Source organism: Rattus norvegicus, chromosome 10, assembly GCF_021556685.1.
Source record: "Rattus norvegicus strain SHRSP/BbbUtx chromosome 10, alternate assembly SHRSP_T2T, whole genome shotgun sequence".
Classification (NCBI taxonomy): Eukaryota; Metazoa; Chordata; class Mammalia; order Rodentia; family Muridae; genus Rattus; species Rattus norvegicus.
Window position 1 is genome coordinate 44,517,644 of NC_141543.1, and position 22,376 is coordinate 44,540,019.

The following is a 22,376-nucleotide window of genomic DNA, read 5'->3' on the forward strand; positions in this document are numbered from 1 at the left end:
GCTTTAAAATGCATGGAGAATAAAATTTAAATGCTGTTCTTAGATTGTTTATTTTATGAGAAGTTTTGGTAATAATTTTGATTATTTTGAAGAATTTATTTTTTTATTTGTTGGACCTTACTATATGGACCTGGTGAACCTGGAATTTACTATGTAGCTCAGTCTGGCCTCAAACTTCAATCCTCTCATGTTCATTTAGGGAGTAAATATCCTAATATTGGAAAAATATAGAGAAAAAAATCAGTGTGGCCCTGCACAAAGATGACATGCCAGGTTATGAAGCACTGCAATGTTTTTTCTTACTGAGACCAGTTACAGCTAGAATCAGAGGTTTTAAAAAGGGGATCCATATGCTCTTCTGATAGACAAAAGCTGTTCATTGTGTGAGAAACGAGTGGACTAAATGGATTAGAGTTATGCTGGTGAAGCTTCCATTTTACTTGCAGTTGGTAACCAAGAGTATTGATATTTCTTCAGAAAGGCAGACTTAAATAATGTATTTAGGATTTGAAACTCAACTCCATAAGTGCTTACCCCTCCCCAACTTTGTAGAATTGGTGATGTCAAATGAAGTTAATTTTGCCAAACTCAGTAGTTAAAAAGATGTCAATGTGCAAGGTAATCTAGGTCATCTAGATTTTTTATGCAGAATGTTTTTCTTACAATTATTTGCAGATGGTAATAAATTAATGTCTTCATTAAGCCAAGTCTGATTTCTAGTTTACTTTTTTTTTAATGGTATATTTAAGGTACTACTTTATACAGAAGTTAAATCCACACTCTAGAAATTCCCCTAAAGGGCATAAAATACCTGCTTAGGAAGAAAATATATCTAGGAATTCTGGTTGTCCATGCTTTAACATAGACTTATTTAATATGTACCATTAACTGGTAACTTGCTGTATGGAATTGTTCAGAGGCTGCATTTGGAAAGGTATTCAATTTACTCACTATGCTCCATATGCAGTCTAACCTCTGCTTTATGGCAGGCAGGGATTTACTTGTAGTAAATGAATGGCAAAGGATGTTGGAGTATAAAAACATGTTTTGAATAGGTTATCCTTTAATGACCACTATATGCAAAAATAATTAAATCATTGTTAAAAATTCTTTTTTTTTCTTATTTTTTTTCATCTTTATTAACTTGGGTATTTCTTATTTACATTTCAATTGTTATTCCCTTTCCTGGTTTCCGGGCCAACATCCCCCTAACCCCTTCCCCTTCCCTTCTATATGGGTGTTCCCCTCCCCATCCTCCCCCCATTATCGCCCTCCCCCCAACAATCACGTTCACTGGGGGTTCAGTCTTGGCAGGACCAAGGGCTTCCCCTTCCACTGGTGCTCTTACTAGGCTATTCATTGCTACCTATGAGGTCAGAGTCCAGGGTCAGTCCATGTATAGTCTTTGGGTAGTGGCTTAGTCCCTGGAAGCTCTGGTTGGTTGGCATTGTTGTTCATATGGGGTCTCAAGCCTCTTCAAGCTCTTCCAGTCCTTTCTCTGATTCCTTCAACGGGGGTCCTGTTCTCAGTTCAGTGGTTTGCTGCTGGCATTCGCCTATGTATTTGCTGTATTCTGGCTGTGTCTCTCAGGAGAGATCTCCATCCGGTTCCTGTCAGCCTGCACTTCTTTGCTTCATCCATCTTATCTAGTTTGGTGGCTGTATTTGTATGGGCCACATGTGGGGCAGGCTCTGTTAAAAAATTCTTAATCCTCTCTGCTTCAGCTTCCTAAATGCTGAGATGCAGGCACATGCTACCTTTCTGAGCTTGAAGAATTCTTGAGAATGTTTTAGACAGGTGTATCTAAAATATGTATTTTGCAAATATTTTAAGGTATATGAGTGCCTAACTAATTTTCTGCTGTTCATTGCTTTCCTTTCTCATTATATCTGTACAAAAACACTGCAGATATTTGGAAAGTCATGTGTTTGTGTATGTAACATATGAATGTATTTATATGTAAATTTTATATTAACATATTATGTTTATTTACATACCAAATATTGTTTTTTAAATTTTATTGATATGGGCCTGAATTTGTCTGATTTTAATTAAGGTTTAATTAAGGAATATATATTCCTATCTCTTCCATTTTTCTTTATAGTATTTGGGCATTTGTGTTAATGTGATAAGGATTTCTATTGTTAACAAAATCAGAATGAATTTAAATATTCCTTCTGATGATTTTGCTTCTTTGTTTTCATGTTTGACATCATCATCTGGGTCTTCTGTATCCCAGGTTGGCCTTGAACCCAGGGAAAATGACCTTTGGTTTCCAGTCTTTCACCTCTAGAGTACTATGCTGAGGCTACTTTACTGGACTTATAAAGTGCTTCATGCAAGCAGCCAGGCAAACACGATAGATAGTCCATTTGTTTGATGGGTGTTTGTTTGTTTGTTTGTTTGTTTTGAGACAGAATATCATTCTGTATTAGACTGCCTAGAACTCACTATGTAGCCCAGGTTGGCCTCAAACTCTGGGCAATCCACTTGTCTCAGTATCTTAAATGCTGCATCTCGTGGTCTATAGTGGTTTACTATGCCCTGCTGATTATTTGCTTGCTGTACAGTTCCTGATAATAATGCAAGTTTGGTCAGCTTTTGTGTGATATATTGCTACTATTTGAGAAAGATGTAGACCCACCTTTTTTTTCCAGTAATCGCTTTTTTTTTATTTTTTATAAGACTAATTTTTAAAAAACTCCTGGCCAAAAGTAACACTCTGTAGGCATCATTTTTGATATGCCTGTGTTCTAGGAATTGGATTGTCATGTACTTTGTTTGTTCAGCCTAGTGTAGACTCTGACAGTGAAAATGTTTCAGTGAGTGTGGTAGAGCTTCTAAACTGATAATCAGGCTGCTGCTTTACTAAAGAACTTAGGAGATCTAATTGGGGCTGAAAATCTTCCTCTTTAAAAAGTCCTGTCAACAGTAAAAAAGAACAGGACTATGAAAAAAAGATACAGATCATTAAAGTATATACATCTTAGATAAGTATTTGATTTCTGAAACTAATCTGGAGAAATCAGAACTTTTTTATGAAGTTTGCTTTCCCAACAAGATGCAGGGGCTAGCAGATTCATGTTCTGTCCGAGGGGATGTTATTTTATTTTATACTATGTTCTAGTAGGTTTTAAGTGTAATTGATCATGTGTCTTGGTTAGGGTTTTACTGCTCTGAAGAGACACCATGACCAAGGCAACTCTTATAAGGACAACATTTAAATGAGGCTGGCTTACAGGTTCAGAGGTTTAGTCCATTATCATCAAGGCAGAAGCATGGTGATATGTAGGTAGACATGATGCTGGTGAAGGAGCTAAGAGTTCTACATCTTCATCTGAAGGCTATTAAGAGAATACCGACTTGACTATTTTGAGGACCTTACAGCCCATACCTACAGTGACACACTTCCTCTAACACCTATTTCAACAAGGCCATACCTCCTAATAGTACTACTCCCTGGGCCAAGCATATTCAAAACACCACATCAGGCATCCCTTTGATGTAAATTTCTTTTTGGGGGTAAATATTCTGTATTTATAGATTTCAAAGTTTACTCCAACTTCCATTACAGTAAAGAGAATTGGGAACTACAGAAACAGTGTCTGGGCAATCAAAGGAAACCACTGACATTTCACATCCTTTGCTTCAGTCAGAGTCATCTGGCCACAGTTCCTCAGATAGTGAAGTCCAGGTCTCTCCTTACTTGCTGTCACTTTTGTTATCATTTAAAAATTGGGTCTCATTTTGTAGCCCAGGCTGGACACAAACTTGTGACTCAGCTGGGTCTTCAATCTAATTGTACCTTTGCTTTTTCACTTTCTCACTTTTAATTTTTTGTTAAACACTTATATCTTAAGTCTATACCTTAGTTCAGACAACTCTCCTCATATATGCTTCTGAAAATGCATACTTTATAGATAAAACAAAAATGACCACATTTAAATAATTGTTTTGTTTCTCCAACCTTGTACATCTATCTGTAGTAATTTTCCTTTGTAGGTCATTTCCCTTGACCTCATTAAATATATTTTACAGTTCATTAGGGACTTTCCTGCTTAGAATGCTTTGTTCTAACTTTGGACCATTGATTTGCCGGTTTCTTTAACTACATTTAAGTTAGTTTTCTATTTTTTCTCTTAAGTTAGAAATGTAAACCTTAAGTATATTTGTTTTCCCTTTATACACTCCTGCACATTTCATATCTACATACCTTTGTCTTTTAAGTGAAAAGCCTCATAATCTTACCTGTTCTGGCTGCCTAGGTAATCATAGGTCTTGTTTCAAGATAATCCCAGTTTCTTCCTGACTATATGGGTTACCTTTTAATTCCAAACCATGTAGTCTAATGGTAAGTTATTTCACTCATAGTTCTCTATCATTATCTTTCACAGGAGTCTGCTTAGAATCTTAAATACTTGCTGCCCTTCTTAGCCCTTCCTGTTTGTTGTTACTTGACTATCCCCTCTCTCCACTGACACTGTTTTAGCAAGAGAAACAACCACACCAAATGGCTGAATCGGCCTTTATAAAGTTTAGCCCCTATGCAACATTGGCTCTGTGCACTGCTGCCTTCCTCATCTTCCTTGACTTTTGTAAGCACGGTCTGTACTGATCGCCATCCTCACTGTCTTCTTATCACCTTGACTATTATGCCTTCGTTCTTCTCTTAGCTCAGATTCTCACTATTTTCTCATTTAGGCTGTATTCATTGTTTCAGCTGTATTCTTGCAGTTTTCTGTTCTATCTTCAGTATCTCTTTTTCCTTTTCTCCCATTTGTCTGTCAAAATCCTTTACCCTGTCTCTCCCCGATTCAAATTCAAACCCCCTGAGATCTTTCTAAAAAGATTTCCTGGACAGTTTGTGGCCAATCATATTCTCAATAATTGTCAACTGGGTATAGGCTCATAGCATTGCCCAAAAGTCTTACTGTCACTAATCAGTATTTCTTCCCAGAAAACGCCATGCTCCTTTTTACCCTCCTCTCCAGTCTAATGCAAGTTATTTTTATTCTGAACTTGATACTAGTCAGAGGCTGAGAAGCCAGTTCTTGAGCTAATTCTTTAAACACTTTCACTCCACTACTTCCTCAAAGGCCTGCAATTTCCTCTCCACCTCAAACTGCATCCGAGTGTAAACATGTTCACATATTTCCTCTTAGTAACAAAATACCCATCACTCTTTGCTCTCAATGCCTTTTTTTTCTTGACAGCTGACTCCCCCCCCCCCCATTTAGTCCTGTGAAATCTTTCTCCTTGAAACTTTCCTCACCATGATCACCAATGATGTTTCCAAAAGTGGTGAATGCTTTTTAGTTACTGAGATTATACTCCTTTCTTAAAGCATTTCTGTCAGTTCCATGAAACCACTTCTTGATTTTTAACCTATGATGGTCTGTTCTGTCATAGTTTTATAAGTACCTTCCTGTGTTATGCAAGCCAGTATTGTCTTAAGGATAGATGTCTGCTTGAGCTTGATATGTAGGGTCAGACTTCCATTAGTTTCCAACAGCGACATTATTCTTTTAAATTGTGACAGCTTAATGTACAAATAACAGTCCGTAAAACAAGTGCAGTATGTTTTCGTCCAAATACTTGTTGTAGAGTGAAAATTGTACTTCAGCAATGTCTTGATGAGATGCAGTTCCTGCCTTACTCCGCCTGGAATGCCCCTTCCTGGTGTTCTTTGATGTATCCTTGCTCTTTAGGTGAGCACTTTGCAAACTTTAGGGCTGTCACCCTCCTCTTCCCTTCACTCTTTCTCATTCACTTCTTCTGCTTCCTTTACTGAGTACATTGAGAGTAAGTAGCAGGCTGGGCAGTGATTAGAGGACTGCTTACAGCTTACTTTCCTTTCTTTTTCTGTAATTTTAAAAATTAGGTATATATTCTTAGGCTGAATCTTGCTAGGCTTTAACATTTATTTAAATGAAAATGCAGTAGGTTTTTTTGTGTGCCTGTTTTACTTATAAAACATCTCTGTTTTGACCTATAGCAAATCTGTTTTTATTTTTGTACTTTTGTGTTGAAGAAAATAAAATGTCTTAACCTTATATCACCTCTCTACAAGACTAACATATTTTTATTAGTAATGTGTGCTTGTATATATTTAGTAAGTTAACCTTTTATATAAATGACTATCTTATATCATTTTTTAATTGTATCTTTATTTTTAATCTAAAAATTATACTTACATAACTTTTTAAAGCCTTTACCACATAGTGGCATTTTATATAAAGAACAGTTGTATATTCTTCTGTAATAATACAGCTTCTGAATCTGTCAGATAAGATTTTGGTTATAAGAATATATATGGAATATTTATTAAAGTAACTCAAATGGTTCCTTTTTTTTTTCCCCCAAGTTGGCCCTTGCCAGAATTTGACCCAAGCCAGATTCGACTGATTGTATATCAAGACTGTGAAAGACGAGGGAGAAATGTATTGTTTGACTCCAGTGTTAAGAGAAAAAATGAGGACACATCAGTATCGGTGAGCATCATTGATCATTTGTTTAAAACTTAATCTTGGGTATTTTAATAATTCAAGAGAAATCAGTATAATTTCAGTAAGGTAACTTTGTTAGTGTAAAACATCCTTGGCCTGTTAAGAATTCAGAATCCTAATTTTGAGATTTTTTTTTCTCTTTTATTGAAAATAAACTTTTTTTCCTCGTGTATCCTGATTTCGGTTTCTTCTACTCTACTCCTTTCAGTTTGTCCCCACGTCCCTTCCCAACTAGTCCACCCTCCTCTGTCTTCATTATAAAAGAACAATCTTCTAAGAGATAATTATAATATGATATATATATAATATAAACTAACACATTGAAATAGGTCATAACATACAGACAGAAGGAAACGAACCCAAGGAAAGACATAAGAAACAGATAAAGATGTGGAGATCCACTTGATCTCACACTCAGGATTCTCATAAAAATATTGAACTGGAAACACACACAAAGGACCTTTAGGTCAGAGAGGGAAAAAAGAGAGGTTATAGAATATACATATACATATATAATAAAGAATAAAAACTTTAAGCCCTAACTGACATTATGAGACAGAACCTCCAAAGGTGCTTCTGAGGTAATTTTCTCTTAGCTGTTTATCCACTGCTGGGCATTCAGCCTATCCTTAAGATGGGCTCTTTCTTTCCCTAGCGAGAATCCCTTAGAGAACACTGATTTTCATGGGCAAGTGGTTATCAATTGGAGATAGTTTCTAGATTAGGGATGGGGGCATGTGTCTACTTCTCCTTTCAGCTTTAGGACCCCATTCGGTGCAGGCCCATGTAGGCCCTGTATATGCTTCCTCATGTGGTGTTGACCCTGCTGATTTATAGTGCTTTGTTTTCTTCATGTCCTCCATCCTCTCTGGCCTTTTACATTTTTACATCTCCTCTTCTACAGGGTTCCCTGAGCCCTGAGGGGAGAGCTTTGATGGGGACATCCATTTGTGGCTTAGTGTTCCAAAGTCTCTTACTCTTTGTATAATGTCTGGCTGTCAGTTTATGTTCGTTCCCTTTTGCTGCAGGAGGAAGGTCTCTGATGATGGCTAAGCAAGGCACGGATCTATGAATAGAGCAAAATGCCATTTGGAGTAAATTTTAAATTACTGCATTCTTTTAGTAGAACAGTTTAGTATTTGGTTTTATTCTCGGTCTCTGGGCTGTCTAGTCTCACATTCTTGGTCACTCAAGCAGTATTGGATATGGGTAGTATGAAAATTTAATATAGTAGAAGCTTCCTTAAATATGTACATATATAATGGGGGAGACAGGGTTCTAACTGGATATCTCTTGTCACCAAATGAAGATTCCAGTACTAGAAATAGGTTATATCTCTTTGAATTGTTGCCCAAAATGGTCCCACAGGAACTCCCAAACAACTCAGGGTGTTGTCAGAACTGTAGATTGCTCTCCACAAACTTAATGGCAAGGCTCCATTGCTGAAGATAACACCTACACAACTCATTGAGCACAGAGAGTAGAGCTGGTTCTACAGAGAGCCTTCACCTTATGTGCCTAGTATCTTCAATACAGGAAGATACTCTGAATGCTACCAAAGGAGAAATGTAAACACCAACCCTGCTGCAAACCCTTTGATCTACACTGACCCCTGTCTGCAAGGAAAGCTAGAGCAGTGGCGGCACAAAGCTTGAGGGAGTGATAGATTTGATTTAAGGCCCACTCCATGAGTTGTTTTTTTAAAAGCAACACTTGCATTACTTGTCATTAGTCTAGCCAGAAACTGTTTTTGTTTCACGTTTATTCCCTTATATCGTCAGTGATTCTTAACCTGTGTGTCACAACCCCTCTGGAGGTCAAACATTCTTCCACAGGGGTCGTCTGATATCTTCAGAAAACACAGGTATTTACATTATGATTCATAACAGCAAAATTACAAGTATGAAGTAACAGTGGTAATAATTTTATAATTGGAGGTCACCACAACATGAAGAACTGTATTAAAGGGTCACAGCATTAGGAAAGTTAAAAACCACTGCCTTATATGATGGTATTGTTAAACATTGTGATCTGGGAACTACTGGGAGCCTTATAGAGAATCTGGTTAGACCTCTCTTGAGCAATCAGGGAAAGTGAGACCTGGAGAAGAGAAAGACTTATCTGATGGGATAAGGCAAATTAAGTCTATAGTCCTGATAACATACTTTGTCCTACGCTAACGCAGAGCTAAGAACTTGTATCTGTTCTGCAAATCTCTAACACTGTATTTTGTACATTGTTACTAGTTTGGTAGCAGTTAGATATTTACTTGGTTGGCCAAAAGAGCCTAGTGTTGGCTACTGCTATTATACAGTAAGAGAAAGACTATATGCCCTGGTCCTAGAATGGGTCTCTCCTCCTTAGGTGGGCACTGTCTACCAGCATTCCAATAATCAACTGAAAACAATCACTTTGACTTTGGTGGGATTTTTTGTTTGTTTGTTTTGTTTTGTTTTTAAAGAACTGGGTTCATTTGAGATTTTTTGCCTTCTGAAAAAAATTCTTAATATTATGTCTCTTGGTTCATTGACTTTTTTACAAGTGTCTTTAACAACTTCTATAGTAGCATTTAGTAAGTGTTCATCTCTTTTGATTGCTGTTTTCCAGTATTCCTTCTACATTAAGAATTTCCAACCTCCTTGAGATTGTACTTTGTTTAGATTGTTTATTTCTTACATTTCATAATCTGATGAAAAGATTAAGTTACTCAAGAGTGTATAAAATACTAAGTAAGCACTTGGAGATTTTCTGTGCCGTCTTGGTTTCCATAGTTAGACATCCTACTAGGGCAGGTAGATACTGAACAAATAAATATACGCATAACTATAAACTGTAAAGTACTGCTTACCAAATACTTAATAAGCTGCCAACAGGAAAGAGCCAAGTTTTCATCAGGCTGAGTGACAGTCCTTTAAGGAGGGCCTTACTGAAAATAAAGCTGAAATGGGAGGAAGTAGCATTTGAAAAGTCTGCAGGATGATGTGGGAGCTTGACCTGTGAACTGAACTGCTGATTTCCTCACAACCCAGATGGGATTTGAGATGGGATTTGTTCCAAAGAACCATTTCTAAGTAGGTCCACTTCCCCTGTATTCTAATAACCTTTCTTTTCACTACCTTTGGTGGGTGGTGGGCTAGAAGGGAGATTAAAGCGTTTAAGAACCTTTATTAAAAGTAGGTCTTTGAAAATTAGGTCTTTGAAAACTACATGGGTGCTGTTGGCCATTACGACCAAAGAACATTCCAAAGTCCATAACTCCTAATACCATCCCTTCAGGGATTCATATTGTAACATTAATTTGGGGGAGACATGGTATTCATACTCCACAGCCCTTCTCTGTATCTGTTCTTTATCACTTCTCAGTGTCTACTAATGTCTCTTTTTCTGTTAGGCTATCCTGTTAAGCTATCCTTGGGTGTCTGTTTTTAATGTTCTCTCTGTCTCCTCTTAGTTTCTCCTTTTTAGTGGTCTTTCCATGAAGTACCTTGGTTTCTGTCTCTGATGTTGGCCTTATTACAGTGTTACACACTTACTATTCAACCTCCTTCTCCCCTTAAGATCCTTTGTTATCTCCCTTCCACTCCCACTGTGTAGCTCTGGCTGTCTTAGAACTCACTCTGTAGACCATGCTGGCCTCAAGCTCTAGAATCTGCCTGTCTTTGCCTCATGAGTGCTGGGATTATAGGTGTGAACCAAACATCTGGCTTGAAAAGATACTTTTCTGAATAAAGCTGACAGCATCGCTACTATGTGGACATAAGCACAATTTTTTAAAAAGTAGTTTGACAATATGTTTATTTAGCAAAACAAAAGTAGTAGGTTCCCAGCTAGAGACAGAGTTACTGGGGCATGGGCTTTAAACCAAGTTTATAGTACTAATCATGAATCCTCTTCTGTGGAACAGACCTCACATCTAACCAGAAAGCATTTGTTATCCCTATAACCTTTACATCACTTTTGTACCAGTGAGTACATATTCCCAGCAGGTCAGTATTGTAGCATTCAGGGTTCACTGCTGAGTAATACCACTTTCCTCCATAGTAGACTGCATAGCACCTTCTGCAATATGAAAACTAGCCATCAGGGAGGAAGTTTTCAGGTCAATTTTAAATTGATTTCTCTATGTCTTGCAACCAAAGTGTGTTATATCTTTAGTAATAGGGTCTTACCATCTAAGTATTGTTGGCAACCAAGAGCAATGACCATAGCTTGTATTGTTTAGAAGACCTCTGGGTCCTCTCTGACCAAAAACTCAGGGTGGTGGCCCATGCCTGCCACTGAAATTTTCATTTAATAAACCCTGTGTTACCATTGTCCACCAAGGCAAGACTTGTGTTCAAACACCCTTTTTTAGTTCTTTGAGATTTTCATACAACATATTTTGATCATATTCACACCTCATTCCCCAATTCTTCCAAGATTATTCCTTCTTATATACCCAACTTTGTGTCAGTTAAAAACAATTCTTCAATACCAGTTTGTGCTGTCCAAATATTTTTAAATGTGTGATCTTCTACTGTGGCATGATCAACTTGCTAGGGGCTGGGCTACACTCTTAGAGGAAGCTGTGTCCCATTCCAACCCCCACCCTCACCCCCCCAGCCAGCAACAAACAATTGCCAGTAACTCTACAGCTAGGGATGGAATTGTGTGTCTAACTCCCCTCTCTATTCTGGGATTTATTCTGGCTTGGGCTTGCACAGGTTTTGTCTGTGCTATTTTGACCACTGTGTATCATATGTGTAGCTGTCCTTTTGTGTCTGTGTCTAGAAGATACTGTCTCCTTGTATTCATCTGTACCTCTGGTTCCTTACTCTTTTACACTTCTTTACTGCAATGATCTCTGAACCTTAGGAAGTGAAGTATATATGTTTCTTTAGAGCTAAACATTCTCTTACTGTCTGCATCTTGGTTAGTCGTAGATCACTGTGTTAATCACTATCTGTTACAAATAGAAGTTTCTCAGGTAAGGGTTGAGAGATGTTGATCTGTTGATATAATAATAAATTATTAGGAGTAAGTTTATATAGCAGCATAATAGTAATTGGTTCTATTGGTTCTGTTTTGAGTCTATGACCTGTTGAGCCATAGTTTTTAGGCTTGGTGATGATGTTAGGTATGGGTTTTATCCTGTGGATTAAGACTTAAATCTAACCATAAAGTGGTTGGTTACTCCCATGATGTTGATTCCACTATTGTACCAGCATACATGTCTTTCTAGTCTAGTCATTCTTGTCGCTGATAGGGTTCTTAGCTTGGAAATGATGATTAATTTTCTCCTCTAGTAGCTTGCCTAGCACGTTTTAGTACTATGGAAGGTAGGTAATAGGATTGAAGTTTTCAGGTCTGTTTCAGCTTGGTATCACCATGTTCTATGATAAAATTGGATGCATTCTTTTCTATAGGCTTAGATTTTTCAAAACCTACTTTAACACAGGTTCTGAAATGCTTTGATGCCCTCTCCTTCTAGTCCACCATCCAAAGGGATGGGGAAAAGGTGGTAAATAGGACAAGGGGATGTGGACTTGTTTAGAAGTAGATCTTTGGGATGATTCCAATCTCCATTCGTCAGGACACCAACAGTCCAGTTCAGTAGTGTCAGGATACCAACAGTTTAAAAGTGTCACGAAGCATGAATCAGCAATGGCAGCATGATCCAGCAGAAACTGCCTGACCTCTGCCAAATTGGCACAAATCAGCAGGAGAGACCAGGACTAGATGGAATGCCAGGAAAGACCAATGAAGAGTTGCACAGCTAGCTATGCAAGTGCCCTATCACTGTCCATTGAGTCCTATTTATACTCTCTCCAAACATCAAATGTCCTCCCACGGGTCTTGCCTCAACAAAACATTTGAATTTGGATCACATGAAGCAGCCAGAAACGTCTACTTCAGTTTCAGCAGTAGGATCTTATGTGAAGTTCTAGAAGGTAATCAAGACCAGTGGCAGTAGACAGTAATGTTTGGAGATCTCTGGAACCTCACTGGAAACATCTCCAAAAGGAGAAACCCATTCCTGGCAATGGGCTTTTTATTTAAGCTTCTTCTGGTATCTAGTTAAGGACATTGTTGCCTTGTTTCAGCGTTTTTCTATTTTGAGAGAGAGAGAGAGAGGGAGGGGAAGTGTGAGTGTGTGTGTGTGTGTGTGTGTGAGTGTGAGTGTGTGTGTGTGTGTGTGTGTGTGTGTGTGTTAAGAAGATTCTACAATAGTAGGTTTCCACATGTCTTTTTTGAAAGGCCTTTAGTGTTTCTTATCCCTCCCCATACTCTCTCTTCTATCTTACCCTCCACTTCCTGTCCCTGGTTTAACCCTTTTGTTCCATTATTCACTTTAAACACTTTATACCAGTGTGTCCTATCTCTCCTTCCTTGATAGCCCCTACCTGTGGTCTCTTAGCAAGTTCCTGGCCTTTGTGGATATTCCACATGAAGATTCAAAGCTCACATCACACATGAGAGAAAAAAAATGATGTTTGTCTTTCTGGGGTTACCTTACTCAGAATGATTTGTTTCCAACTCCATCCATTTTTCTGGTGTGTGTGTGTGTGTGTGTGTGTGTGTGTGTGTGTGTGTGTGTGTGTGTGTGTGTTATACATATATACATATATATCTCACAAACATAAATAAATACACCAAATGTCTATAAAGCTATGCTTGTGTACACATGTACACATACACATACTTTCAAGCTCCTGTCCATTCAGAGAATGTAGGGCAATGAGAATCCAATATAGTAAACATGTCTAGCATCTAAATGATTTTTTTTTCTGAGTTCTTTTATTCATTAAAATGAACCAGATCTTTTTAGAGAAATCACTTGTCTGTGGACAGGGACAAGAAGAGGAAGAAGTGAGCCTGGGACTTCTCTTTTGGTGGGGGCAGCTTGAGATGGTTGAGACACAGTATAGCACTTAAGTACTTTGGTTGACTGATGAAAGGGTGCTTTGTAGGATGAGGTAAGTAAAGCCTCCTGAGTTTCGTTTGTAATTACATAACATACTTAGGAGCTGCTACAACTCTGGAAGAAATTATTTAATATCTCAATGCTTTAGGTTTTTCATATACAAATGGAGATATTTTAATAGTTATCATTCATACTGAATATTAAAGAAAATGTACATGAGGACTAGTGGTTTTTTGTTTATGTTTTTCTCTCTTTTTTTTTTTTCCCGGAGCTGGGAACCGAACCCAGGGCCTTGCACTTGCTAGGCAAGCGCTCTACCACTGAACTAAATCCCCAACCCCTGTTTATGTTTTTCAAGACAGCGTTTCTCTGTGTAGTTTTGGCTGTCTTGGAACTCACTCTGTGATCCATACTGGCCTCCAACCTACCTTTGCCTCCCAAGTTCTGGCATTAAAGGTGTGTGCCACCACCTCCTGGCTGTTTTTGTATTTTGCTGGCAACATTCTGTTAGTAATAAGATTATTAAGATATAACCAAGGACAGTTTAGGTTGACATCCATAGGAGGCCTGCTCTTTTCTGAAGGGAAATGGAGGACAAGTGGAATTGGGAAAGAGGGAAGTTGAGGAGTAGGGCTATGAAGAGTGGAGGTAGGGGAAACTGCAGTCAGGATGTAATGTATGGGCAAATAAAGGAAGAAAAGATATGGCCAAGGATACCCAAACTAAATGGTATTAGCAAGCATTTAAATGAAATAATATAAATATATAATAATATAAGTAAAAATATCTAATGAGGTCTTGACTTCAACTTTTTGTTATATCAACCATCAGTAAGTTTGTTAGTTCTCTAGACTGTTAGAATTAGAAGTACCTCAAGTATCATTATGGTTTCTCTTCACATTCCACAGATAAAAAACTAAGATTTAAGGACCTCAAACAACTTTTACATAGGATTCAAACTCATTGTGTCTACTCAAAAGCTCTAAAGCCCTTTTCTTTTTTACTTGCAACATTTGATTGCAGGTGATGTGGACGTTTCTGTACCTTGTTTTAAAGTGCCTTTGGTGATAATGCAACTATAAAATATTTACTCCAGAAATTTGCAGTTTTATTCTGATTGCTGCTTCTGAAAATCTGAGGTCTTAACATGGGAGAATGAACATACTTAAAACTGACAAAGCATAGAAGTATTGTTTAGTGGGGTCACTAAGTGGACTGTAACTTTGGTAGTTGTGAACAATGAAATCTCCAGGGTTCACTGGGGATGGAAAAAGAGAGGAAAAGAAATCAAGTCAAAGAAATGAGTTTTGGGGCTAGAAAGATGATTCCATTGTGGAAAGTACTTGTTGCTTTTGCAGAGGACTAAGGTTTTGTTCCTAACACCTATACAGCGGCTCCTTAATTACAGCTCCAGGGAATCTGACACCACCTTCTTGCTTTGTGGACACTGGCACACATATCGTGTATGAACATAAATGCCAGCAAAACATAAACATCTTTTTAAAAACAGTGAGCCTTTCATCTAGCTCTACTTGATAGCACAATCATCTAAATTTAAAATGTATTCTTTATCTGTTCTTCACATGAATACATTTAATTTTAGAAGATTGGACATGGGACTCAGTTTGTAGTAGCCCAGAGGTAGAATACGTGCCTACCACACACATGCCCCTGTGCTCAGCCCAAGAACTGTCTTCTCCATACACAAAAGATTAACAGATATATGTACCTATAATAAAAATGTAAGTCTACTTTACATTTCTCCTTCCTCATAGATTACGTGGTTAATTTTTTCATAACCGTGATGTTTGTTATCTTGTAACATGTTATTGTTATACTTAATTGAAATAGACATTTAAAACTTCCTTAGCTTTAATTTCTAAGATAATGAATAGATAAAACTCCTAAATAAAAGTCCTTTGACATTCACAATAATTTATGAGTATAAAGTTTTGAAAGTAAATAACTTGAAAATCATTTATAGATTACTAAATCGCAATTAATGAATATTATTTTGGCCATAAGATACAGAAAGTCCCTGTGGCTTGATAATTTGGTGAGAAAAATGCACTCCAAATAGTATTGGAGGAAATAGAGAAAAATAATATAAAAATTACATTATTTTCAATGATCTCATCCTTGTTTTTTCAATTTTTTTAAATATTACTTCTAAGTGTATATATGTTGATAGACTGTATTGGATTATAAATGGAAGTATCCTGTGCCTTTCAGAAGCTGTGTAATGATGCTCAAGTCAAGGTCTTTGGGAAGTGCTGCCAGCTGAAGCCAGGGGGAGACAGTTCTTCCTCTTTGGATAGCTCTATCACTTTATCTTCTGATGGAAAAGACCAGTGTCCCAAATACCAGGTAAGACCACTCAGCTTTTCATTTACAAGTTATTTCCACCACTTTCCTAAGGATCAGGTGACAGTAGCAACTAGACTGTACCTTCCTATGGCCTACATTGCAGCTGTAGAGATGGATAAATTTACTAAAAAGGTTTTAAGAATTTAAGAATAAAGATAAGAAAATATAGAGGTCTTGGTATTGGAAGCAGATATCTTTGTATCAATTCATTTTATTGAGTACCCAGAATAATTTATTTTTGCACCCTTTTATTATTAAATAATAAACTTAAGATACCAATACAGTTTGGCTACTAATTAAAGTGTAAGTACATGGATTAAAATGCATATCTTTGTTTTTCACAAGTAACTGGATTTTAAATTTTTTTAGGATATAAGATTAAATGAATCAGTAACTACACTGGAACTTATATATAAGTTTACTACATGAAATAAGATCAATTCAGTTTCATATTAAGTTCATGTCAGCTGCTGTGAATTTATGTCATCCCAAGGTTATGCAAATCAAACAGACTTGTATTTAGTAGTGTTAAAATAGACTCTTGGTCATTGTGTTTATAAAAGATAGCTGCTTTTAGGTAGAAATTTAACTTTGTATGCCATCAATAAGGCATAATGTAAAATAAAATCTGCATGTTAGGAGGTAATTCTCGGTACCCAGAGCTGGGGTTGTACCATAGCCCTCCGACACAAAACATGCCTGCAGAGAGCTGGTCTGCCAAGGGCACTCTCCCTCCTAAGCCCACAGCCACAGGTGGTACCCCACTTTCTCTCCATCGACTGTCCAAAGAGAGACCAGCCCAGTGTGCACAAGGCTCGGGAGCATCAGGGCAGCCTGGGACAGGACCCTTCTGGTCTCCATCTGTGTCCAGAGCTGGGCTGTTCCACAGCTCTTGAACGCAAAAACCTACCAGTAGAGAGCTGGTCTGCCTGGAGCACTCTCACTCCAAAGGTCACAGGCTCCCAGGCTCCCAGGCCATAGGAGGAACAAGCTCCAGTCAGAGGCAGCATGATGAACTAACATCAGAAATAACCAGATGGCAAGAGCCAAGCACAAGAACCTAAGCAACAGAAACCAAAACTACTTGGCATCATCAGAGCCCAGTTCTCCCAACACAGCAAGTACTGGCTACCCAGCACACCGGAAAAGCAAGATTTGGATTTAAAATCACATCTCATGATGATGATAGAGGACTTTAAGAAGGACATAAATAACTCTCTGAAAGAAATACAGGAGAACACAGGTAAACAAGTAGAAGCCTTTAAAGAGGAAACACAAAATTCCCTTTAAGAGTTACAGGAAAACACAACCAAACAGGTGAAGGAATTGAACAAAACTATCCAGGATCTAAACATGGAAATAGAAACAATAAAGAAATCACAAAGGGAGACAACCCTGGATATAGAAAACCTAGGGAAGAGATCAGGAGTCATAGACACAAGCATCACCAACAGAATACAAGAGATTGAAGAGCAACCATAGAAAACACTGTCACAGAAGTCAAAGAAAATGCAAAAAGCAAAAAGCTCTTAACCCAAAACATCCAGGAAATCCAGGACACAATGAGAAGACCAAACCTAAGAATAATAGGTATAGAAGAGAATGAAGAATCCCAACTTAAAGGGCCAGTAAATATCTTAAATAAGAGATGCCCATGAACATACAAGAAGCCTATAGAACTCTAAACAGATTGGACCAGAAAAAAATTCCTCCTGTTACATAATAGTCAAAACACCAAATACACAAAACAAGAAAGAATATTAAAAGCAGTAAGGAAAAAAGGTTAAGTAATATATAAAGGCAGACCTATCAAAATGACACCAGACTTCTCAACAGACTATGAAAGCAAGAAGATCCTGGGCAGATGTCATAAAGGCTCTAAGAGAACACAAATGCCAGGCTGGTCTTCAATAACAACAGAAAAAAATGACACAAAGCCCACATATACATGGGGTTGAACAATAGTCTACTCAATGACAACTTGGTGAAGGAAGAAATAAAGAAATTAAAGACTTTTTAGATTTTAATGAAAATGAAGGCACAACGTACCCAAATTTATGGGCTACAATGAAAGCAGTGCTAAGAGAAAAACTCATAGTTCTGAGTGCTTCCTAAAAGAAATCGAGAGAACATACACTAACAGCTTGACAGCACACTTTAAAGCTCTAGAACAAAAAGAAATAAATGCACCTAAGAGGAGTAGATGGCAGGAAATAATCAAACTCAGAGCTAAAATCAACCAAGTAGAAACAACAAGAACTATACTAAGAATCAATAAAACCAGGAGCTGGTTCTTTGAGAAAATCAACAAGATAGATAAACCTTTAGCCAGACTTATTAGAAGGCACAGAGACAGTATCCATATTAACAAAATCAGAAATGAAAACGGAGACATAACAGAAATTGAGGAAATTAAAAAAACCATCAGTTCCTACTACAATAGCCAATAATCAACAAAACTGGACAATCTGGAGGAAATGGACAACTTTCTAGACAGATACCAGGTACCAAAGTTAAATCACAATCAGATAAACCATCTAAACAGTTCCATAACTCCTAAAGAAATAGAAGCAGTCATTGAAAGTCTTCCAACCAAAAAAAGCCCAGGACTGTATGGGTTTAGTGCAGAATTCTATCAGACCTTCAAAGAAGACTTAATACCAATATGCTTCAAACTCTTCTACAAAATAAAAACAGAAGAAACACTACCCAATTCATTCTTTGAAGCCACAATTACACTTATACCTAAACCACCCAAAGACCCTACAAAGAAAGAGAACTTCAGACCAGTTTCCCTAATGGATATCAATGCAAAAATACTCAATAAAATTCTCGAAAACCAAATTAAAGAACATATCAAAACAATCATTTACCACGATCAAGTAGGCTTCATCCCAGGGATGCAAGGATGGTTCAATTTACAGAAATCCACCAACATAATCCACTATATAAACAAACTCAAGGAAAACAAAACCACACGATCATTTTATTAGATGCTGAGAAAGCATTTGACAAAAATTCAGCACCTCTTCATGATGCATTGCTTATACTATGTTTAGGTATGGACCTGGGAAAGATCTGAAATTCAAGGCCCATACCTAAACATAGTATAAGCAATATACAGCAAACCAATAGCCAACATTAAACTAAATGGAGAAAAAGTTGAAGCAGTCCCACTAAAATCAGAGACTAGACAAGGCTGTCCGTAGTATTCAAGGACTACTTGATGTCCTAGCCAGAGCAATCAGACAACAAAAAGGAGGTCAAAGAGATACAGCCAGAGCAATCAGACAACAAAAAGGAGGTCAAAGAGATACAAATTGGAAAGGAAGAAGTCAAAATATCCCTATTTGCAGATGACATGATAGTATACTTAAATGACTCCAAAAATTTCACCATAGAACTCCTAAACCTGATAAACAACTTCATCAAGGTGGCTGGATATAAAGTTAACTCAAACAAATCAGTAGCCTTCCTCTACTCAAAGGATAAACAGGCTGAGAAAGAAATGAGGGAAAGGACACTCTTCACAATAGTCACAAATAAAGAAAATACCTCGGTGTGACTCTAACCAAGCGAGTGAAAGATCTGTATGGCAAGAACTTCAGGTTTCTGAAGAAAGAAATTAAAGATTTCAGAAGATGGAAAGATTTCCCATGCTCATGGATTGGCAGGATTAATATTGTAAAAATGACCATTTTGCCACAAGCAATCTGCAGAATAGATTCAATGCAATCTCCATCAAAAATTCCAACTGAATTCTTCATAGAATTAGAAAGAGCAATTTGAAAATTTATTTGGAAAAGCAAAAAACCCAGGATAGCGAAAACTATTTTCAACAATAAGAGAACTTTTAGGGGAATCACCATCACTGACCACAAGCTGTATTACAGAGCAATAGTGTTTAAAAAAAAACCCAACTCTATGGCATTGGTACAGAGACAGGCAGGTAGATCAATGAACCCACACACCTATGGTCACTTTATCTTTTTTTTTTTTTTTTTTTTTTGGTTCTTTTTTTCGGAGCTGGGGACCGAACCCAGGGCCTTGCGCTTCCTAGGCAAGTGCTCTACCACTGAGCTAAATCCCCAACCCCCACTTTATCTTTGAGAAAGGAGTTAAAACCATCCAATGGGAAAAAATATTTTCAACAAATGGTATTGGTTGAACAGGAGGTCAGCATGTAGAAGAATGCAAATTGACCCATTCTTATCTCCTTGTACAAAGCTCAAGTCCAGACCTTCACAAAAAACCAGATACACTAAAACTAATAGAAGACAGTGTGAGGAGGAGCCTTGAACACATGGGCATAGGGGAAAATTTCCTGAACAGAACAGCAATGGCTTATACTCTAAGATCAAGAGTTGACAAATGGGATCTTCTAAAATTGCAAACCTTCTGTAAGGCAAAGGACACTGTCAGTAGGATAAAACAGCAACCAACGGAATGGGAATGGTCTTTACCAATCCTCCATCTGATACAGGGCTAATATCTAATATATACAAAGAACTCAAGAAGTTAGACTCCAGAGAATCAAAGAATCCTATTAAAAACAGAGTACAGAGCCAAATAAGAATTCTCAGCTGAAGAATATCGAATGGCTGAGGCACACCTAAAGCAATGTTCAACATCCATAGTCATCAGGGAAATGCAAATCAAAACAAATCTGAGATACCACCTCACACCAGTCAAAATGCCTAAAATCAAAAACTCAGGTGACAGCAGATGATGGCGAGGATGTGGAGTAATAGAAACACCCCTTTTACTGTTGGGATTGCAAGCTGGTACAACCATCCTGGAAATCAGTCTGTTGGTTCCTCAGAAAATTGGACATAGTACTGCCATGTATACCACTCCTGGGCATACACCCAAAAGATGCTCCAACATGTAACAAGGACACATGCTCCACTATGTTCATAGCAGCCTTTTTATAATAGCCAGAAGCTGGAAGGAACCCAGATGTCCTCCCAACAGAAGAATGGATACAGAAAATGTGGTACATCTACATAATGGAGTACTACTCAGCTATTAAAAGCAATGACTTCATGAAATTCATAGGCAAATGGATGGAACTAGAAAATATCATCCTGACTGAGACAACCCAGTCACAAAAGAACACACATGGTATGCACTCACTAATAAATGGACATTAGCTCAAAAACTTGGAATATTTAAGAAAAAATTCACAGATCATGTGAAGCCCAAGAAGAAGGAAGACCAAAATGTGGATGCTTCATTCCTTCTTTGAAGGGAGAATAAAATACAGGAAGAAATATAGGAACAAAGAGTGGAGCAGGGACTGAAGAAAAGGTTATCCAGAGACTGCGCCATCTGGGGATCCATCCCATATGCAGCCACCAAACCTAGTCACTCTTGCTGATGCCAAGAAGTGCTTCCTCACAGGAGAGTGCTTGTCTCCTGAGAGGCTCCACTAGAGCCCTACTGGTACAGATGAGGATGGTTGCAACTAACCATTGGACTGAACAAGGGGACTCCAATAGAGAGGAGTTAGAGAAAAGACTGAAGGAGCTGAAGGGGTTTGCAACACCATAGGAAGAACAATAATATCAACCAATTAGACCTCCAGAGCTCCCAGGGTCTAAACCACCACCAACCAATGAGTAACCCATGACTCCAGCCACATATGTAGCAGAGGATGGTATTGTCCAGCATCAATAGGAGGAAAAGCCCTTGGTCCTGTGAAAGCTCGTTTCCCCAATGTAGGGTAATACCAGAGCATTGAGTTTGGAGTGGGTCAGGTGTGGGATTATCCTCATAGAAGCAGGGGGAGGGGGCAAGGTGTGGGAAGAGAGGGAAAAGGGGATAACATTTGAAATGTAAATGCATAATAAAATATCTAAGAAAAACAAAATTTAAAAAAAAGGAGGTAATTTTCAGTTCCACTCTGCCTTCTTGTTTTTCCTTCATCTTAGACATAATACCGTTACAAGTGCCTGCCAATAGTAATATGCCATATAGCTCCTGTATAACAGAAAATTATGAGACATCTTCTCATTTGTTATGTTGTACCAAGATTGTAGATTCAAAAGGTAGTGATTGATTATAATCTCATTTTTATCTGAGTCCCACAAAGTATAGGTTCTTAAAATACAAAAGCATTCAGTTATTCTTGATACATTAGATAAAATATAATTTCTAGGATTTTGAATATTATCTTTGATTTTCCAGGAGTGAGTACCTGAAGTGAGTAGACCCTTAAAAGAAAGCATTTAAAAGGTAGCAGTGACAGCAGCACTTTGTTAATTCTGTGGCCTTATTGTGAATTGTTTCACATGAAAATCTGTAACAGTGCCTGATATTCACATTAACCATTTGCTATTTGTTATAGCAGACAATGATTTTTAAAATAAATTTATTTATTTATTTATTTATTTATTTATTTATTTATTTATTTACAACCCAAATGCTGCTATCCCTCCTGGTCCCCCCATTACAGGGTCCCTCCTCCCATCCCCCCCACCTTTGCCTCCGAGAAGATGGACACATTCCTGGGTATCCACCTACCTTGTCACATCAAGTCTCTGAAGGATTAGGCACATCCTCTCCCGCTGAGGCAGGAAAGGCAGCCCTCTGCTGCA

At 37.8% G+C, this 22,376-nt stretch overlaps 1 protein-coding gene and 1 non-coding gene across 3 annotated transcripts in view; both read left to right on the plus strand.

The window, feature by feature from the left end:
- Positions 1-22,376, plus strand: part of Fnip1 (folliculin interacting protein 1) — an 83,303-nt gene that overhangs the window by 20,284 nt on the left and 40,643 nt on the right. For both annotated transcript variants that reach the window (NM_001271163.2, XM_087569214.1), the window contains 2 exon segments: positions 6,365-6,491; positions 15,643-15,777. In NM_001271163.2, the coding sequence (NP_001258092.2) occupies positions 6,365-6,491; positions 15,643-15,777 (262 nt within the window).
- Positions 192-296, plus strand: LOC120095375 (U6 spliceosomal RNA). The gene has a single exon (XR_015632549.1). It is a non-coding gene; the product is annotated as a U6 spliceosomal RNA (small nuclear RNA).